This window comes from Sesamum indicum, linkage group LG3 (genome assembly GCF_000512975.1).
Source record: "Sesamum indicum cultivar Zhongzhi No. 13 linkage group LG3, S_indicum_v1.0, whole genome shotgun sequence".
Taxonomy (NCBI): Eukaryota; Viridiplantae; Streptophyta; class Magnoliopsida; order Lamiales; family Pedaliaceae; genus Sesamum; species Sesamum indicum.
In genome coordinates, this window is record NC_026147.1 from 19,869,528 (window position 1) to 19,883,506 (window position 13,979).

At 36.5% G+C, this 13,979-nt stretch overlaps 4 protein-coding genes and 1 long non-coding RNA gene across 5 annotated transcripts in view; 2 read left to right on the top strand and 3 right to left on the bottom strand.

Annotated features, from left to right (window-relative positions):
- LOC105158898 lies at positions 373-1,025 on the top strand. Its single transcript, XM_011075810.2, has one exon. The coding sequence runs from the start codon at positions 614-616 to the stop codon at positions 986-988; it is 375 nt and encodes a 124-aa protein (XP_011074112.1). The 5' UTR covers positions 373-613; the 3' UTR covers positions 989-1,025.
- LOC105159026 (DEAD-box ATP-dependent RNA helicase 39) lies at positions 1,162-6,552 on the bottom strand. Its single transcript, XM_011075958.2, is given in 10 exon segments — positions 1,162-1,810; positions 2,193-2,241; positions 2,343-2,472; positions 2,661-2,803; positions 4,225-4,365; positions 4,783-4,923; positions 5,048-5,236; positions 5,315-5,410; positions 5,924-5,975; positions 5,977-6,552. Coding segments are annotated over 10 exon segments (1,878 nt in total). The 5' UTR covers positions 6,444-6,552; the 3' UTR covers positions 1,162-1,340.
- On the top strand, positions 7,662-8,481 carry LOC110011671. The gene is made up of 2 exons (XR_002286686.1): positions 7,662-7,873; positions 7,965-8,481. It is a non-coding gene; the product is annotated as an uncharacterized LOC110011671 (long non-coding RNA).
- On the bottom strand, positions 8,128-11,639 carry LOC105158900 (hypoxanthine-guanine phosphoribosyltransferase). The gene is made up of 3 exons (XM_011075813.2): positions 11,265-11,639; positions 8,924-9,088; positions 8,128-8,507 (listed from the first exon to the last, which is right to left on the bottom strand). The coding sequence occupies exons 1-3, from the start codon at positions 11,562-11,564 to the stop codon at positions 8,409-8,411; spliced, it is 564 nt and encodes a 187-aa protein (XP_011074115.1). The 5' UTR covers positions 11,565-11,639; the 3' UTR covers positions 8,128-8,408.
- The window catches only part of LOC105158902 (uncharacterized protein At1g76660-like), a gene marked incomplete in the record, with an annotated part of 6,104 nt that continues 5,049 nt past the window's right edge, over positions 12,925-13,979 (bottom strand). Inside the window, 2 exon segments of the mRNA XM_011075814.2 lie at positions 12,925-13,597; positions 13,932-13,979. Of these exon segments, the coding sequence (XP_011074116.1) occupies positions 13,386-13,597; positions 13,932-13,979 (260 nt within the window).

Below are 13,979 nucleotides of genomic sequence, written 5' to 3' on the forward strand. Positions count from 1 at the left end.
CATACGGTTAAAAGTCCAAATTGATCCTGTTTATTCTCAACGATTCTAACTTTTCTCTCGATTTGAGAGTTGTATTCATGGATAATTCAAAAATAATTCTATAAGTCATTTATGATCTTTAAGATCGGAGAATTATGTTGATGGATAATTCAAAAGTGTCTTGTAAGTGATAATCTATGAAGCCTGTGGTGACCGAATTGAAGTTATTCACACTTTTTAATTTTAAAAAGAAAAAGAAAAAAGCTACTATTGTATTTTAAAAGTGGTTTTTCTCTTAGATAGAACTTAAATTGAATTCTCTTTAAAGTTTAAAAGTATATTTGTTAGAAAATATTCATTTACATCCTTGTTGAGTTCCATAAGCAATTCCGAACAAACATTTTTTAGTAGTTATAAAGGCTTCAAAATGTCCTGCATACACATCACAAAGTTTAACCTTTATGGTCCAAGAAGATCACCGACTCCACAAACCAAACCAGAACTCAAAACCTAATCACACAACAAATCCTCAAACTCAAACAGCCCCATATGCCATCAACAGAAGTACCTATAAAATCACACATGCTCCTTCTGAGTTCGTGCCAAACTAAGAAGCATTAGCAAATAGACCCTCATGGCTAGACATATCTTCTTCAAAAACCAGCCAATTGGCCTCTCTCACATGGGCTTTGGTATTGGAACTTTCCTCTTGTGTGCACTGGCTCTGTTCATGTGTGCCAGCCATTCACGACGGTTGCGCAGATGGAAAGCTTGTTATGGCTATGGAAATGACGAGCCCGTCATCCAACTCAATCCGGAAGAGATTATTGGGTACCAGTTTGGGGATGTCGACCCGAGTGCTTACAGTGGGGAGAGCTCCTTGTGGAAGAAGAATATACTCATGGGAGGAAAATGCCAGCTCCCAGACTTCTCAGGAGTCATCATCTATGACTCTGCAGGAAACGCCGTTACCCCCGCCAAAAGCCAGAGAGCACTTCCATGGAAATAAGGGAGATTCATTAACAAAATTCCATGTGTTGTTTTTGGTGCGAGTATGAACAAATGATTCAGACAGGCATAGAAGATCAGACACTGAGATGCCGTTGTACTTGATTTGTTGCTGAATTTAGATTTTTTCTGTAAGCTTGTATAAGTTTCACATGTTCTTCCCAAGGCCAATAATAGAGATCAAACAGAGCTAAGTAGCGTATGTTAAGTTCATTGTGTAACATAATCTTGTGCAGCTCTGGTATAACTATTTTTCCCCAGATGCCGATGTAATGGATAATTTACTGTCTCAGTCAGAAAGGAAAGAAAACAAAAGATATGATACATCAAGAAAAGAATCAAGCTGGTAGATATCAACCTGCCTTTACTGCACTCCTGCCCCTAAATCCAACAACATTTAGCTTCGACGTAGATCTAACGACCCCCGAGTTTCTACTTCCCAACTGTTTCTTCCCACTAGACGTCGTGCCTCTTGGGGTGCTGCCGCGAGAAGATGTCTTAGATGTTTTCAAAACTTTAATGACCGACTTAGCTTTGGAAATTGCAGGAGCTTTGCTGGATTTAGGTGCTGAGGTTTTCCTGGTGACTATTGCTTTGCTACGGGCTTCAGGTGATTTTGAGGCAGCTTTAGCCTTGTTCTTCAAACTGGAAACTCTTGCCATCTTTGCATTTCTCTCCTTCTGCTCATTTATGTGGGACCTGGCAAGATCCCTTTTTATACTATCTACGGAGAGAGATTCCAGGCTCTCATTCTTCATTATAGCTTCCTCAATGCGAGTGGCCAAAATTAAATTCTTTTTAGCAACCAGACTTGTCACCTTTCCTGACATTGTGAAGAAGGCATTCTTAATTAGCAACTAGATATGCTTTTCACACGAAGCAATAATATCAGCAACAGGCATACTGTTCTCAAGTCCAGAAAAAAGTTTTGTTGAGGAAATGCAACAGAAAAGTAGCAAATCATGAGATATGAATAGATAGGAAAGGAAGCAAGCATAAAGAAAATGCATGATATCACCAGATTAAACCAAAAACCAAGCATGCATGGTAAGAAGATGCTCATAGGTGTAAAAACTGCAGGGAGCAAAGAATAATGTCAACAGATAACTTAAAGACCTGCAATGTATTGACAGATAAAAGATACAAATTACATATATTGAAGAAACTACTTCAAGTTTGGACAATTGAACAACTTGTATAAATACCTTTTGCACCCATGCGAGCAGTTCTTCCAGTGCGGTGGAGGTAATCAATCTAAAAAGCAAGAAAAATAGTCACATATCTGCTGCAGAAGTGGCCATAAGAGAAGAGACGCGTGCACAGAGAAAAAGACAAGTAGGGGAACTTCTGCTTACAGAATTCAAGGGAAAATCAAACATGATAACATGGTCAACATCCAAATCCAATCCTCTCGCTGCCAAATCTGTGCAGACTAAGGTGGGGCAATCTCCATCATTGCTCTTAAACCTTTCCAGGTTCTCGACCCTGTATGAGATAAATATGAACACCATTTTAGACAAGAGCAGAATAGCAATAAGAAAATCTTTCAATTTACACACGTCCATGTTGACTGTTCCATCCTGATGGTATCTCTTTTGTAACTCAATAGGTGTGATCATAAGCAGCAAGTGTATACAGGCGAACCGCTACATAGGCACCATATGTCGTCTCACCTTTGTTCAGCCGGCACCTCCCCATGGTAATTGACAGTAGAGATTTGGTTTTCGTTTAAAAAGTGATCTACAGCTCGACTAGAGTTCAATGTGTTACAGAAAACCATCACTCTGTTTCCTTTTGCTAAACTTGGCTCAAGAACCTGTAGTCACATAATCATATCAAACCAAATTGAAAGAAAAAGGAAGAAAATTTTTTGTAACATTTTCTTACGATGTCAAGAACAACACTTCTATAACCTATGGGCAAGAATATTTCCTAAAAACTTTAGGACACGAACCGGCTCCAATACGGCTTTTCAAGATGGATACATATCAGACATGTACTTATGCATGTTTGTAAGTAATTGGTACAGACTTATAAAGACATCAGTGCAACTACATGAAAAAGGAACTTTAGGCTGGTGATAGTGTCAGAATTTTACTAGTGTTGTTAGCCCTACCATCCTCATCAAGCAGAACCGCCTAGTCCAAGACTCCTAGTATGCAGTCAGACCAATAGTTCCAAGGCTGCTATCTATCCTACCAAGCCACCTGCTGGCATGGCCAAGGCATAGCCTTAACATGTTATTTGCGCTTAGCCCAAGATTATCAAACCTAGATTATAGTCAAATCCACGACTGCTACTTATACTCAGAAAGAACAACTCAATAAAAAGTTTCAGGCAAGCATAGATGTGGGTATTATAGACATTCATTAGCATGTACTTTATATATTACAAATAAGAAAATATCCAAACCAATTGAATTTTTTGTTGGTTGCAATGAAATTCCTGAAAAATACTAGAAAGTCTAATAAAGTCAAGGAAAACATATGGAAAAATGTTAACTTCTTATAGAAACAAGATATCTATTAGATGGAATTGAATCTTGTCTCATTTTTTTTTATACTGGCTGAAAGTGCTATTGATGAATACTCTGTTTATGATAAAATTTATTAAACTACTTCAAAAGAAATAGATGATAAGCTAAAATAAAAATTTGAGCAAAAGAATATCAGAATGTAATCAAACATTAAATTATTTATGTAAACGTATACAATTTTAAGGATACTAACAAATCTGCAAAAATTCTTATCTAAGTTAGAGTTATTTCAACTAAATTTAGTTGTCACACTTCAGTTAATTGTATCAAAATATTGCACTTGAGGTCCTGGAAACTGAGAAACACTACAAAACACATTGAAAACCAAAGAAATACTGTATCCCAGGGATGCTTCCTGAGAAAAGAGTTTCTCCCATCGTTTGCCCTTTTACCCATTTTCTATGGAAAGAAATGGAGCCTTTGCAGAGAAATGAGTGGTCCATTACTGAGAATCTAAGACCAATTGAGGCAAAGAAGAAATTAAGCAGAGCATATTACAAAGTAACTAGTCAAATTGGTCTGGTCAGCCACACAAGCAATCCTTAAGTCAGAATTCATGTAAACTAATATCAGTAGATACGTAAATATCTATATATTGTGGGCATAGGAGTGTTGGCCCTGTTGGCACTTACTCCACTGTTTCTCCTATAAGCAACAGCAGTCACATGAAATTGATTAAAACCTGCAAGGAAGTACCATACCTGCAACAAGGCTTCCAGCTTATTTTCTGAACCTGAGAGTTTGATAAAATCATGACGAGCTGAAGCAATCTTCTTATGGAGTGTAGAAGTGCGCAAATGAGCAATTCCTTGGAATTCCTCATCAACCAGCTTCTGGACTGCCTACAGGAATGAAGCATTTGTTAATTGTCCAAGAGCAAAGAACATAAGGCAAAATACAAGAAACATCCGCTAAAGGGCCTGAAACGGCAGCATACACCAAATTGTAGTCTAATTAGCTTTCTCTATTTCCTCCACGACAGAGCACAGAAAAAAGAAAAGAAAAAGAGAATCTCATTTCTAGATGACTGTTATCCCAACTTGAGATCTTTTTAATGATTACTATCCATCATATTCTGTCAATAGAGATATTGACAAGAAACAAAGAAAAATGCATTATAGGAGGTCAACAACATGATTTGACTTCCTAAGAAAGAAACAAGCATCCACCTATATGCATTTGAAGACACTGTAAATCATCTACCATAGCAATGCATGTTTACTTTACTTTTACTCAGATTTTAGCTCAAGTAGGCCTACCTTTGTCATTGTTGCAGTGACTAATACAGTTTGAAATCCTAGACCATCAGGTTTAGAGGCACGGTTTTTCAATGGTCCAAGAAATTTGCGGATGTCAGGGCCAAAGCCATGATCAAACATGGTGTCTGCCTCATCCAAGACCTATTAAGAGATTGCCATCATTACCAAGTAGAAGAAGGAAAAACTGTTGTAAATTTGCAGTAATGCAATAGAAGTTGCTTGAAGTGAATGAAAGTGAGATTATTGAGTGCAAGGACCTAGTTACCAAGTATCTGATGTCGCCATACACTAGATTGCCGTCTTCTATATGTTGCAGAACTCGGCCTGGAGTCCCCACAACCATGTCTATCGGGCTGTTCAAAGAATCTTCTTGGGGTCTTAAACGTCCACCACCACTTACCATGGTTGATCGGAATCGTGCATGGTGACTAATAGACTTGGCCACACGGAACACCTAGACATGCACCTGAATCATTAATTGAACAATGTAACCATAGCTTAAGTGATTGAAGGGATGAATAGAAAAACCAACCTGCTCACAGAGCTCCCTTGTTGGGCATAGTACAACAGCCCGAGGACGTCTGGGCTTCATCAGCATACCATGTAAAGCTTCATCTCTTCTGAGCAACTAATGGTGAAAACAAAAGATGCTGTTTCCATGTCAAAAAATATCTGAAACTGGAATTTTTACTTTGCGAACTAGTAACTCAATTCACTATTTTAACAACATTAGAGTGGAAGTTGACAGGAACATAAAGAATTAAAGAGCCACTTCATGGAATCATTTGAGGATAGATGCCAAGTGCAACCCAAGTTCAAGGCAAATAACTCAGTATGGCATTTTTTAACACATCTAAGGTCTTCTTTATCATGTCCATTCTAATCAATAAATAATTTATTGCAAAATAACAGGTCTATTAACCCCCCAAACATCCATTTCTAGAAAAGCAGCCAGACTAAATCCTCTATATCAATAACCACTAAACAATTCACAGACACAATGTAAAGTAATAAACTAAACATCAGACATGACAGACAAATTAAGGAATTTATCAAGAAAGGACTTCAGCAAAAAGCTAACTACTTATCCCAGAAAATAACATGGATCAGTAAACTTCAGCAAAAGAGGACATCATCAAACCTGTACAAGAGGCAAAAGGTAAGCCAGAGTCTTGCCAGAACCAGTGTGGGCGCTGAATCTCAGTCGGGACTGAAATTCCCATTTCTCCTAAAGCCCCCATCACCTCCTCACTTAAACCCAACTCCTCAAAACTCGAAACCATCTCCACCCCACCACTCTTCTTCTTTCTTGAACTCTCGGCATCTCCATATTTTACTTTCTTGGAACCACTCAATGGAGGTGGGCTGGCAGTAGAGGGCTTTGAAGTCTGGGGAGAATCTTTAAGGTGCCTCTGCCTAAGCCTTTCCAAGAGAATTGAGTGCTTTATGGGCTGCAGGGCATCAGTTTCATCAGTGGCTGATCCCGTGGTGGCGGTTTCTGCGGCGGTGGCGGTGCAAAGTGGCCTGAATCTGTGGAAAACTACCCTGTGAGGTGGTGGATGAACATGTAACGGTAGTGAGAAGAAAAGGGGCCTGTTGAAGGAGAAGCGTTTGGGCAAAGATAGAAGAGAGAAAGAGAGGGCTTTTGCCGTCGTGCCCATATCTACGTTCTGCGGATTCAATCTTTCTTTTTCAGTGGCTGTGCTCTGTGGGTTTTGGGGGGTTTAGGGAAGAGGATGATGTGCGGTGGGCCATGATAACTACACCTTGGCTGGGTAGTGGTGTTAGGTCACAGCCTACATTTCCCTCTTTTATTTTTTTGGAGATTTTCTTTAATTATAAGTAAATCTTATGTAATTTAAAAAGTTATATTTAATATATTTCAAATTTATTTCCATCTAAAAAATAAATTATTTTATGAGTCAAAATTTATTAAATTTGATAATATCAAAATAATTGAAATAAGAATTCATATTTACTTATTATTGATTTATTGCAAATCAAATAAAACTTTTTTTAATCAAATTATCTTTAAACATCTTTATATGTTAATGCATGTGATGAGGTATATTTTCACCATTATAAGGGTAGTGTACTTACAAAAGATTTTTTTGAACTGTAATAAGTCAATATTAGTAAATATTGATTTTTATTCAATTTTTTTGTTAGCATCAACAAATTTAATAAATTTTTACTAACAAAAATACCTATTTATTTAACGGAAGAAAATCTCCGGATAACTAACTATAATTTTCCAAAGTACAAAATATTTACGCATAATTATACCAAACCTCAGGAAAAAAAGTATAATTATACCTTTATTTTTCTAATTTTTCAGTCTTTTTATTTGCTTGAAGAAATTAATATAGTTTTCTATTTTTTATAGGGTTAATTATAAGGGGCTACCATAAGGTTGACTTAATTATACATACTTATTCTTTGTTTGAAAAATTACACATACCCTCAAGAATTAACGTTCATCGAACAAATACTTCCATACAATGAGTTATCACGAAGGGTATTTCTTAAACGATCATTAATTTTAAAAAAGATATTTATAATTTTTTAAATAACAAAAAAATATTTATAATTATAATAAAGTTTATAAAAGCCGATATTAATTTACCCCATTTTTATAAGCAAAAATATTAAATCGAGTTAAACATTCCAATTTTCACTTATAGTTTAGAAAGTAGCACACAAACAAGTATTATATATTGAAGCTATGTCCACATAAAGTCATAGGATGAAGTATTATAAACTAATTATGGTCCGTTCAAAATAAAAATGATGAAGTGAATGAGATAATCTTAATAACCAACCACTAATCATCACCACCACCATACCAACTTTTATTATTAAATCAAATGTCTTCACTATAAAATATTCACGGGTTTAATAAGATTGAAATTCATAATTTACCCATCAGAATGAAGACATTCTCTCTCGACTGCCTACAAACAAATGTTTGATTTATAAATTATTGCAGCCCGAAATTTTGTGACCAATGCGGAGTCGAATTTGTTGATCCTCAGATTTGAAGATATCAAATGGGCTACATCAAACTCGCATGCCCAGTAACTCATGTGTGGTATTTAAAACGTCTTCTCAGTTATATTGCGAATCTTTTAGATAAATCTCTTAACTGCATGTGTGATTTGATCAAAATTCTGAGTTTACAGATTCGGAATGAGAAACTGTCATCCCAGTCAATCCAGTTGGGATGCCCTGGATCAATCACTTGTGCAATTCATTCCATGGAGTAGAAGCTTGTTTCATAAAACAAGGCATTGCTTTGATCACCAGCCAACCAGCATCCTGATGCTCTCACTCCAACAACCAATGTGAAATAACAATAAGCCACTACTGCATTCTGTTGTACAAGCGAGGAACTTCCTGTATTACATACAAGATCCAACCTTTGTAGTGCATAAACTAAATCTAATCAAATGTAATCATCAATCGCTCCAGAGCGAAAACTCAACCTAGTTCTGGAGAAACAATAGATGATAATTCAGATTTTGGTATGTTCTGAGTCAAAAGAACATTGTTGCTTGTTCTTCACAGGAAAGATCCTAACCATGTAATGTCTGCTGTATGCTTCGCATTTGGAATGAAGAAGACCATCACTCGTACATTTCAGGCTTCAAGACACCAACATATGGCAAGTTCCTGTAAACCTCAGCAAAATCTAGCCCATAGCCCACCACAAAATAGTCCGGGCACTGCCAATGTAAGCAAACATCTTATTCACAATGCAGACTCAAATTCATCAAGTCATGATAATGGCTTCAGAAACAAAGCTCATATGGATCTGTGGATATGATGGACAAAGTTTTTGCCGTCAATATTTCCAATTTTTCACCATCAACTTAAAAACATCAAAACCTCACACTCTACCATGTACTAGTTAAGCTTCCAGCTAGTACAAAATATACTCAGAGAGGATATCAGAAAGTGAAGCCAAGATTTCAACCCAAGTTGCTTTAAATAAATTGTCGAGGTAACTGACTCATAAAGAATAACATCACGCTTATAACCTCTACTGCACCAGTCCTTATATTCAATGTAGTCTACCAAGTAAGAGATGGGGGATGGATGGATGGATAGAGAGATAGATAGATAGATATAGAGAGAGAACCTCAAAGCCACAGTAGTACTTTCCTTCACCAACCAGTTCAAAATGGACCTTCCGCCGTGCTGGTTTATCAAGAAGTGTGCACACGGATATGGAAGATGCACCTTTAGATTTCATATATTCAATTAGACAGGACAAAGTGCTCCCAGTATCTACAATATCCTCAACCTAAGAAAAGAAACAGAAAAGAAGCAGAATTTGCTTATGTTACGTAGCATAGAACAATAGAAGAAAGGAAACAGTAAAGCAGCAGCTTGCGACGTGTTGCACCATGCACACTAAACATGTTATTGTATATGGCAGGAAGTCCCTGAGTAAAATACAGTTGCTAAAGCCATATTAAGAACCTTATACGGAAGCATATTGTACAAGAAGCCCATTCTATCACACTGCAGTAAGGACAACACTTTCTTGTAGGACCAAATCACTCGAGATTTCATACTCATTTTTCACATATATGTTCTGCAATAGATTTGCTGCATGGTATGTAAAAAGGATCTAAAGTTGAGTAGTAGTAGGAAATTTTCAGTTGGGAAAACACTGGCAAATGACAACTAATTCGGTAAGCAGTGAGGTTGGAAGGAGACGGAAACAGAAAAGAAACTGATGGAACCTAATCGTGTTCCATCCTTCAACTATTTGCCACTTTCCTCGTACAATAAATGGAGAATCAGAGTTCTCTCCATGAAAGGATGAAAACTAGCATTGCAATTTCCTATTTTGCTCCTCTTCCCAATCCTTCCAACCAAAATAGACAAATGTTCCTTCTAATCTTTATTTCCCAAAAGAAAATATCCAGGAAGGTGAAACCAATTCTCCTCAACCCTATCTCTCTTATCAATATAAAATATTGATGTGAACCATTTGAAATCGTTATATTCTCAATTACATCCAAGTTATCCAAGAATACCCTAAAACAGATTGAACTTTGAAAATACATGGCAAATGAAATATGTATCAAACTAATACAAGCTAATTATTGCATAAAGTCATCAATGTCATAAGCGAATTTATCTCATAGAAATTCGGTGGTGAAGCTGTTTTCTAATTCAATTCTTTAAAAATAAAAGGTAACAAAGTTGTTGACCCATAAATGAACTTGCCTATCTTTAGAAAGAAGTGGAATCCAGACATAGTCTATGAAATAAACGACTAACATCACTTTGATAAAAGGATCCATTTGGCTTATGAACCTGAAGCACAGACTATATCTGACCCAAATCAATTCCTGGTCGCCAGTAACCCAAACAGACAGTCCTTGAAATACAACACTTAATCCCCATTGATCTCTGCTAAAGATGTACTCCCAGAAAGAAACAGTTCATAGCAAGCTCCCCGCCGATTCCGCCAAGCCCGTTCCCTTGGCTGTGGTTTCGCTAGATAGTAGACAGGGACAGTCTCGTTGATCCTTCATGCGTGTCACTAATTAGATAATGAGGCATTTGGCTACCTTAAGACAGTCATAGTTACTCCCGTCGTTTACCCGCGCTTGGTTGAATTTCTTCACTTTGACGTTCAGAGCACTGGGCAGAAATCACATTGCGTGAGCATCCGCAGGGACCATAGCAATGGGAAATAACTCCAGTAAACCCTCCCTGTCAAAGATTGCTGCCTTCTCAAACACCCTATGAGTTCATCCACCTCTATCACTACCCTAAGCCCATATACTCCAGGTTCACTAGATGCTTCTCCAGGAGCATTGCTCACATTCATAGAGATAATCACCAGTGCCCATCAATGACATCAACAATGACACAAAAGTGCATTTGTTGTTGATGTCATCAAATCAAATTTATATGTGCTAAATAAATGTGAATAATCTCCTACAGGAACATAGAACGAGCTTCCCTCACTTTCTTATCCACAACCCTCAAACTCCACCAGCAACAATCACAACCTCTCCATAACACCATCAAACCTACCATCAGCTCCAGCACCCTCGACAAGAATATAACCCCAAAGGTCCATACACAAACAAATACAACCTGCACAACTCCCATATATCTATCGACAATAATTTCCTGCCAGAAAGAGTACAATTGAGTGTGACAACTTGAGTTCAGCAATGGAGATGGTTGGAGTAAATGAAATACGGAGAAATGTTGTGGTTGTAAGTCCAACCACGTGTATTTTGGGCTCAATAATTTGGTTGCTATCACCTCTATAAAAATATTACTTAGCATTCCTCACAAATGCACAGAGTAAAACTAAAGATTCTTTTCTTAGTTGAACAACAAATTTCCAGGAAACCCATTTACAAACCCAACATCATAGACAAAACAAAATCAACCCCCCCTTAGACCAACGAAAAACTTCACAACCAACAAACAAATCCATAAAATACCAGAATGACGTGCTTGTGTCGAACATCAACTTTCAACTCGAAAGAAATCGTGGGCTGACCACTTGAAACAGTGCCGGACCCGTAGGACTCAACCCGAATGAAATCCACAATAATGGGCAGATGAATCTTCCTAACAAGGTCCGCTAGAAACAGAAATGCTCCGGTGGCGACGCCCACAACCACAGGAACTACATTCCCGGCTTTAAAGTCTTGGGTTATTTGAGAGCCCAGTTCAGAAACTCGTTCAGAAATTTGTTGCTCAGTCCAAAGGATTTTCTCAATGTGATCATTCAAATCCATTGACGGACCGAGAGCAAAGAGAACCTCTGACTTGGATGCTGGGGATGAAGAACAGAATATATGGAACGGAAGGGTTTAACTTTTAACACATCCCCGGGAATCTTTATTTATTATTGTAAAAACGTGTTTCACTTTCCTCTAAAGTTGCCTATGCATATGTATTTGGAGAAAAATGTTAAAAAAGGTATTTAATTTCACTTTTTGAATTGTTTTTGGAAATATTTTTAATTAATTATGGATATCATATTTGTTCCTTTTATTTTTCTTTACCAATTATGTATACAGAGCATTAAAGCATGATAAAAAAAAATACATTATTAAAAAAGTTATAATTGTCTACTTATCATTATAATATTGCAAACTCTCCACCTTATATTATTTATATCTTTTTCAATTTCATGGCATATATTTCCACTCACCATTATCAACCATATAGTTTCTTTTTATAATTAGTCCTTGAAATGGATAATGATGAATGAAGATTGTTATCATTTTCCCAAAATTAATTTTACCATTTTTAGTATGTGTTATAAAAATATTTAGAATTTGATAGATTGAAGCTCGTACTCCGATGCATCAGACATATTGGCAATGTTTGGATTCATATTTTTTCATTTTTCGAGACAAGATAAAACACATTCGATGTTTGTTTTTGTGTTTTTACACCTTATTTGTGTGTTTTTTTATTTTTTTAATTTTTTATATAATATATATATATATATATACATTTAATAATATAAAAAAACATAATTTGATAATAAAGAATGATTTTTGTCTCCCAAACATACAACATTAGACATACGATACTTATATATATATATTTATATATAACAATATATATAAAAGAGATATAATTTGACAATGAACAGTGATTTTTGTCTCCCAAATCCCAACATCAAACATACACCACTTATTTTGAAACATTTTAAATTACCTCAAAACACAAATTCAAACTTACCATCTATTTTCAACACACACTTATTTATCTCTATTTTTCTCTATCTATCTCTAAAATACAAAATAGACCACTCAAAACACAAATCCAAACATAAGGATTGAATTTTCTATTTTAAACTTTATTAATCTTTTATTTCATTTAACCTATACATATTTTACGTATAAAAATTATTTCACTATATATGAATTATAAAAATATTTTATACACATAATGTATATAACTATTAAATTGAACACGAGATGGAGTATGAACTGAAATAGGAAAAATCCAATTAGGTAGAAAATATTGCTCAAGTTTTACCTCTTACATACTACAAATGCTCATCTTCGTATTCCATTGTCTGAAACAAATGAGCCCCTAACAGTGGATGGATCAGCAGAAAGAAATAACCTAAGACAACAATGGGAACAACCCTTCTTAAACTAAATTAAGACCAAGGGATAATTCCACGATCAAGGGAAACTACTTGGTAATAACCTCAATACATCACGTAGGCTTCATGAAGTTCTTCTCAGGAAACAAGGTTCAAAGTTACTACCACTCTGAATCCATGCATATACTAGCATTTACATACAAAAAGTTCCATGTTTGATTTTGCTCCAACTGATCCACGTCGAGAATATTTACTACTCGGAGGATCCAGTGGGAGAGTTCTTCAAGTAATGTAATATCACAGACACTCCCCAGACGACATATTATACGACAGACACACAAAAGGAAAGTCAAGCGAGTGTCGGACCAAAGGTTAGATATAGATCGTTGAGGATGTGAAGTCCCCAACAGAAGTAAAGACAACCGATGCAAATACATACAAGCAACAGTTTGCGTCTTCCTAGCCATTTGTGCCAGGCCTAGTAACTTTTTTAGTGTTCTCTACGGCTGCGGCTGCGGCCTTCTCTCAAGCTTCGCCCTCTCCTGTACTCGATTTCTGCATCAGAATTTGATGAACCAAACTGGTATTTCCGGCCAATTCTGGGAGCTCCCATCTTTGAGAATAAGTCGTCGTCATCACTCAAGTTGTGGTGAATATGACAACTACGTTCAGCATCTCCAGATTGTTTCTGTGAGACTTGAACTGAGACACAAGAAAGACCAAATCCATTGCTGTGAGAAATAAGTAACATTTCTTTTGGTCACACAGGTTTACTCACGCACAAAGGACAGAGCCAAGCACTACAATTTTTTATAATAGGAGGGAGAAAGGCACATACAAGCGAATATTGTCACGGCCCACCATCTCAGCATTCAATCAGTCGAAAGATATAGACAGCATTCTTTATCAGTTTGAGAAAGATTATTGATTGTATCACTATTTGATTGGTGGGACACCACAAGAAGACTTCAAACAGTCTTATCTGTTTAAAAAGTAAAAGGCAGAGATTGTATAAGTGGGAAACTGATAAATTCACCTTTAAGACCATTATATGAATCCAGCACTCCCTCATGCAAACCGTTGG

Bases quoted from the DNA above. Each gene is read 5' to 3' on its own strand.
- LOC105158900 (XM_011075813.2), bottom strand. From the start codon at position 11,564: ATGGATTTGAATGATCACATTGAGAAAATCCTTTGGACTGAGCAACAA. The intron at 9,089-11,264 runs GTATTTTATGGA...TTCTTTTCTTAG, and splicing joins GACACAAGCACGTCATTCTG to GTTGAGGATATTGTAGATAC. The intron at 8,508-8,923 runs GTTCTCTCTCTA...TTACATTGGCAG, and splicing joins AGTACTACTGTGGCTTTGAG to TGCCCGGACTATTTTGTGGT.
- LOC105158898 (XM_011075810.2), top strand. From the start codon at position 614: ATGGCTAGACATATCTTCTTCAAAAACCAGCCAATTGGCCTCTCTCAC.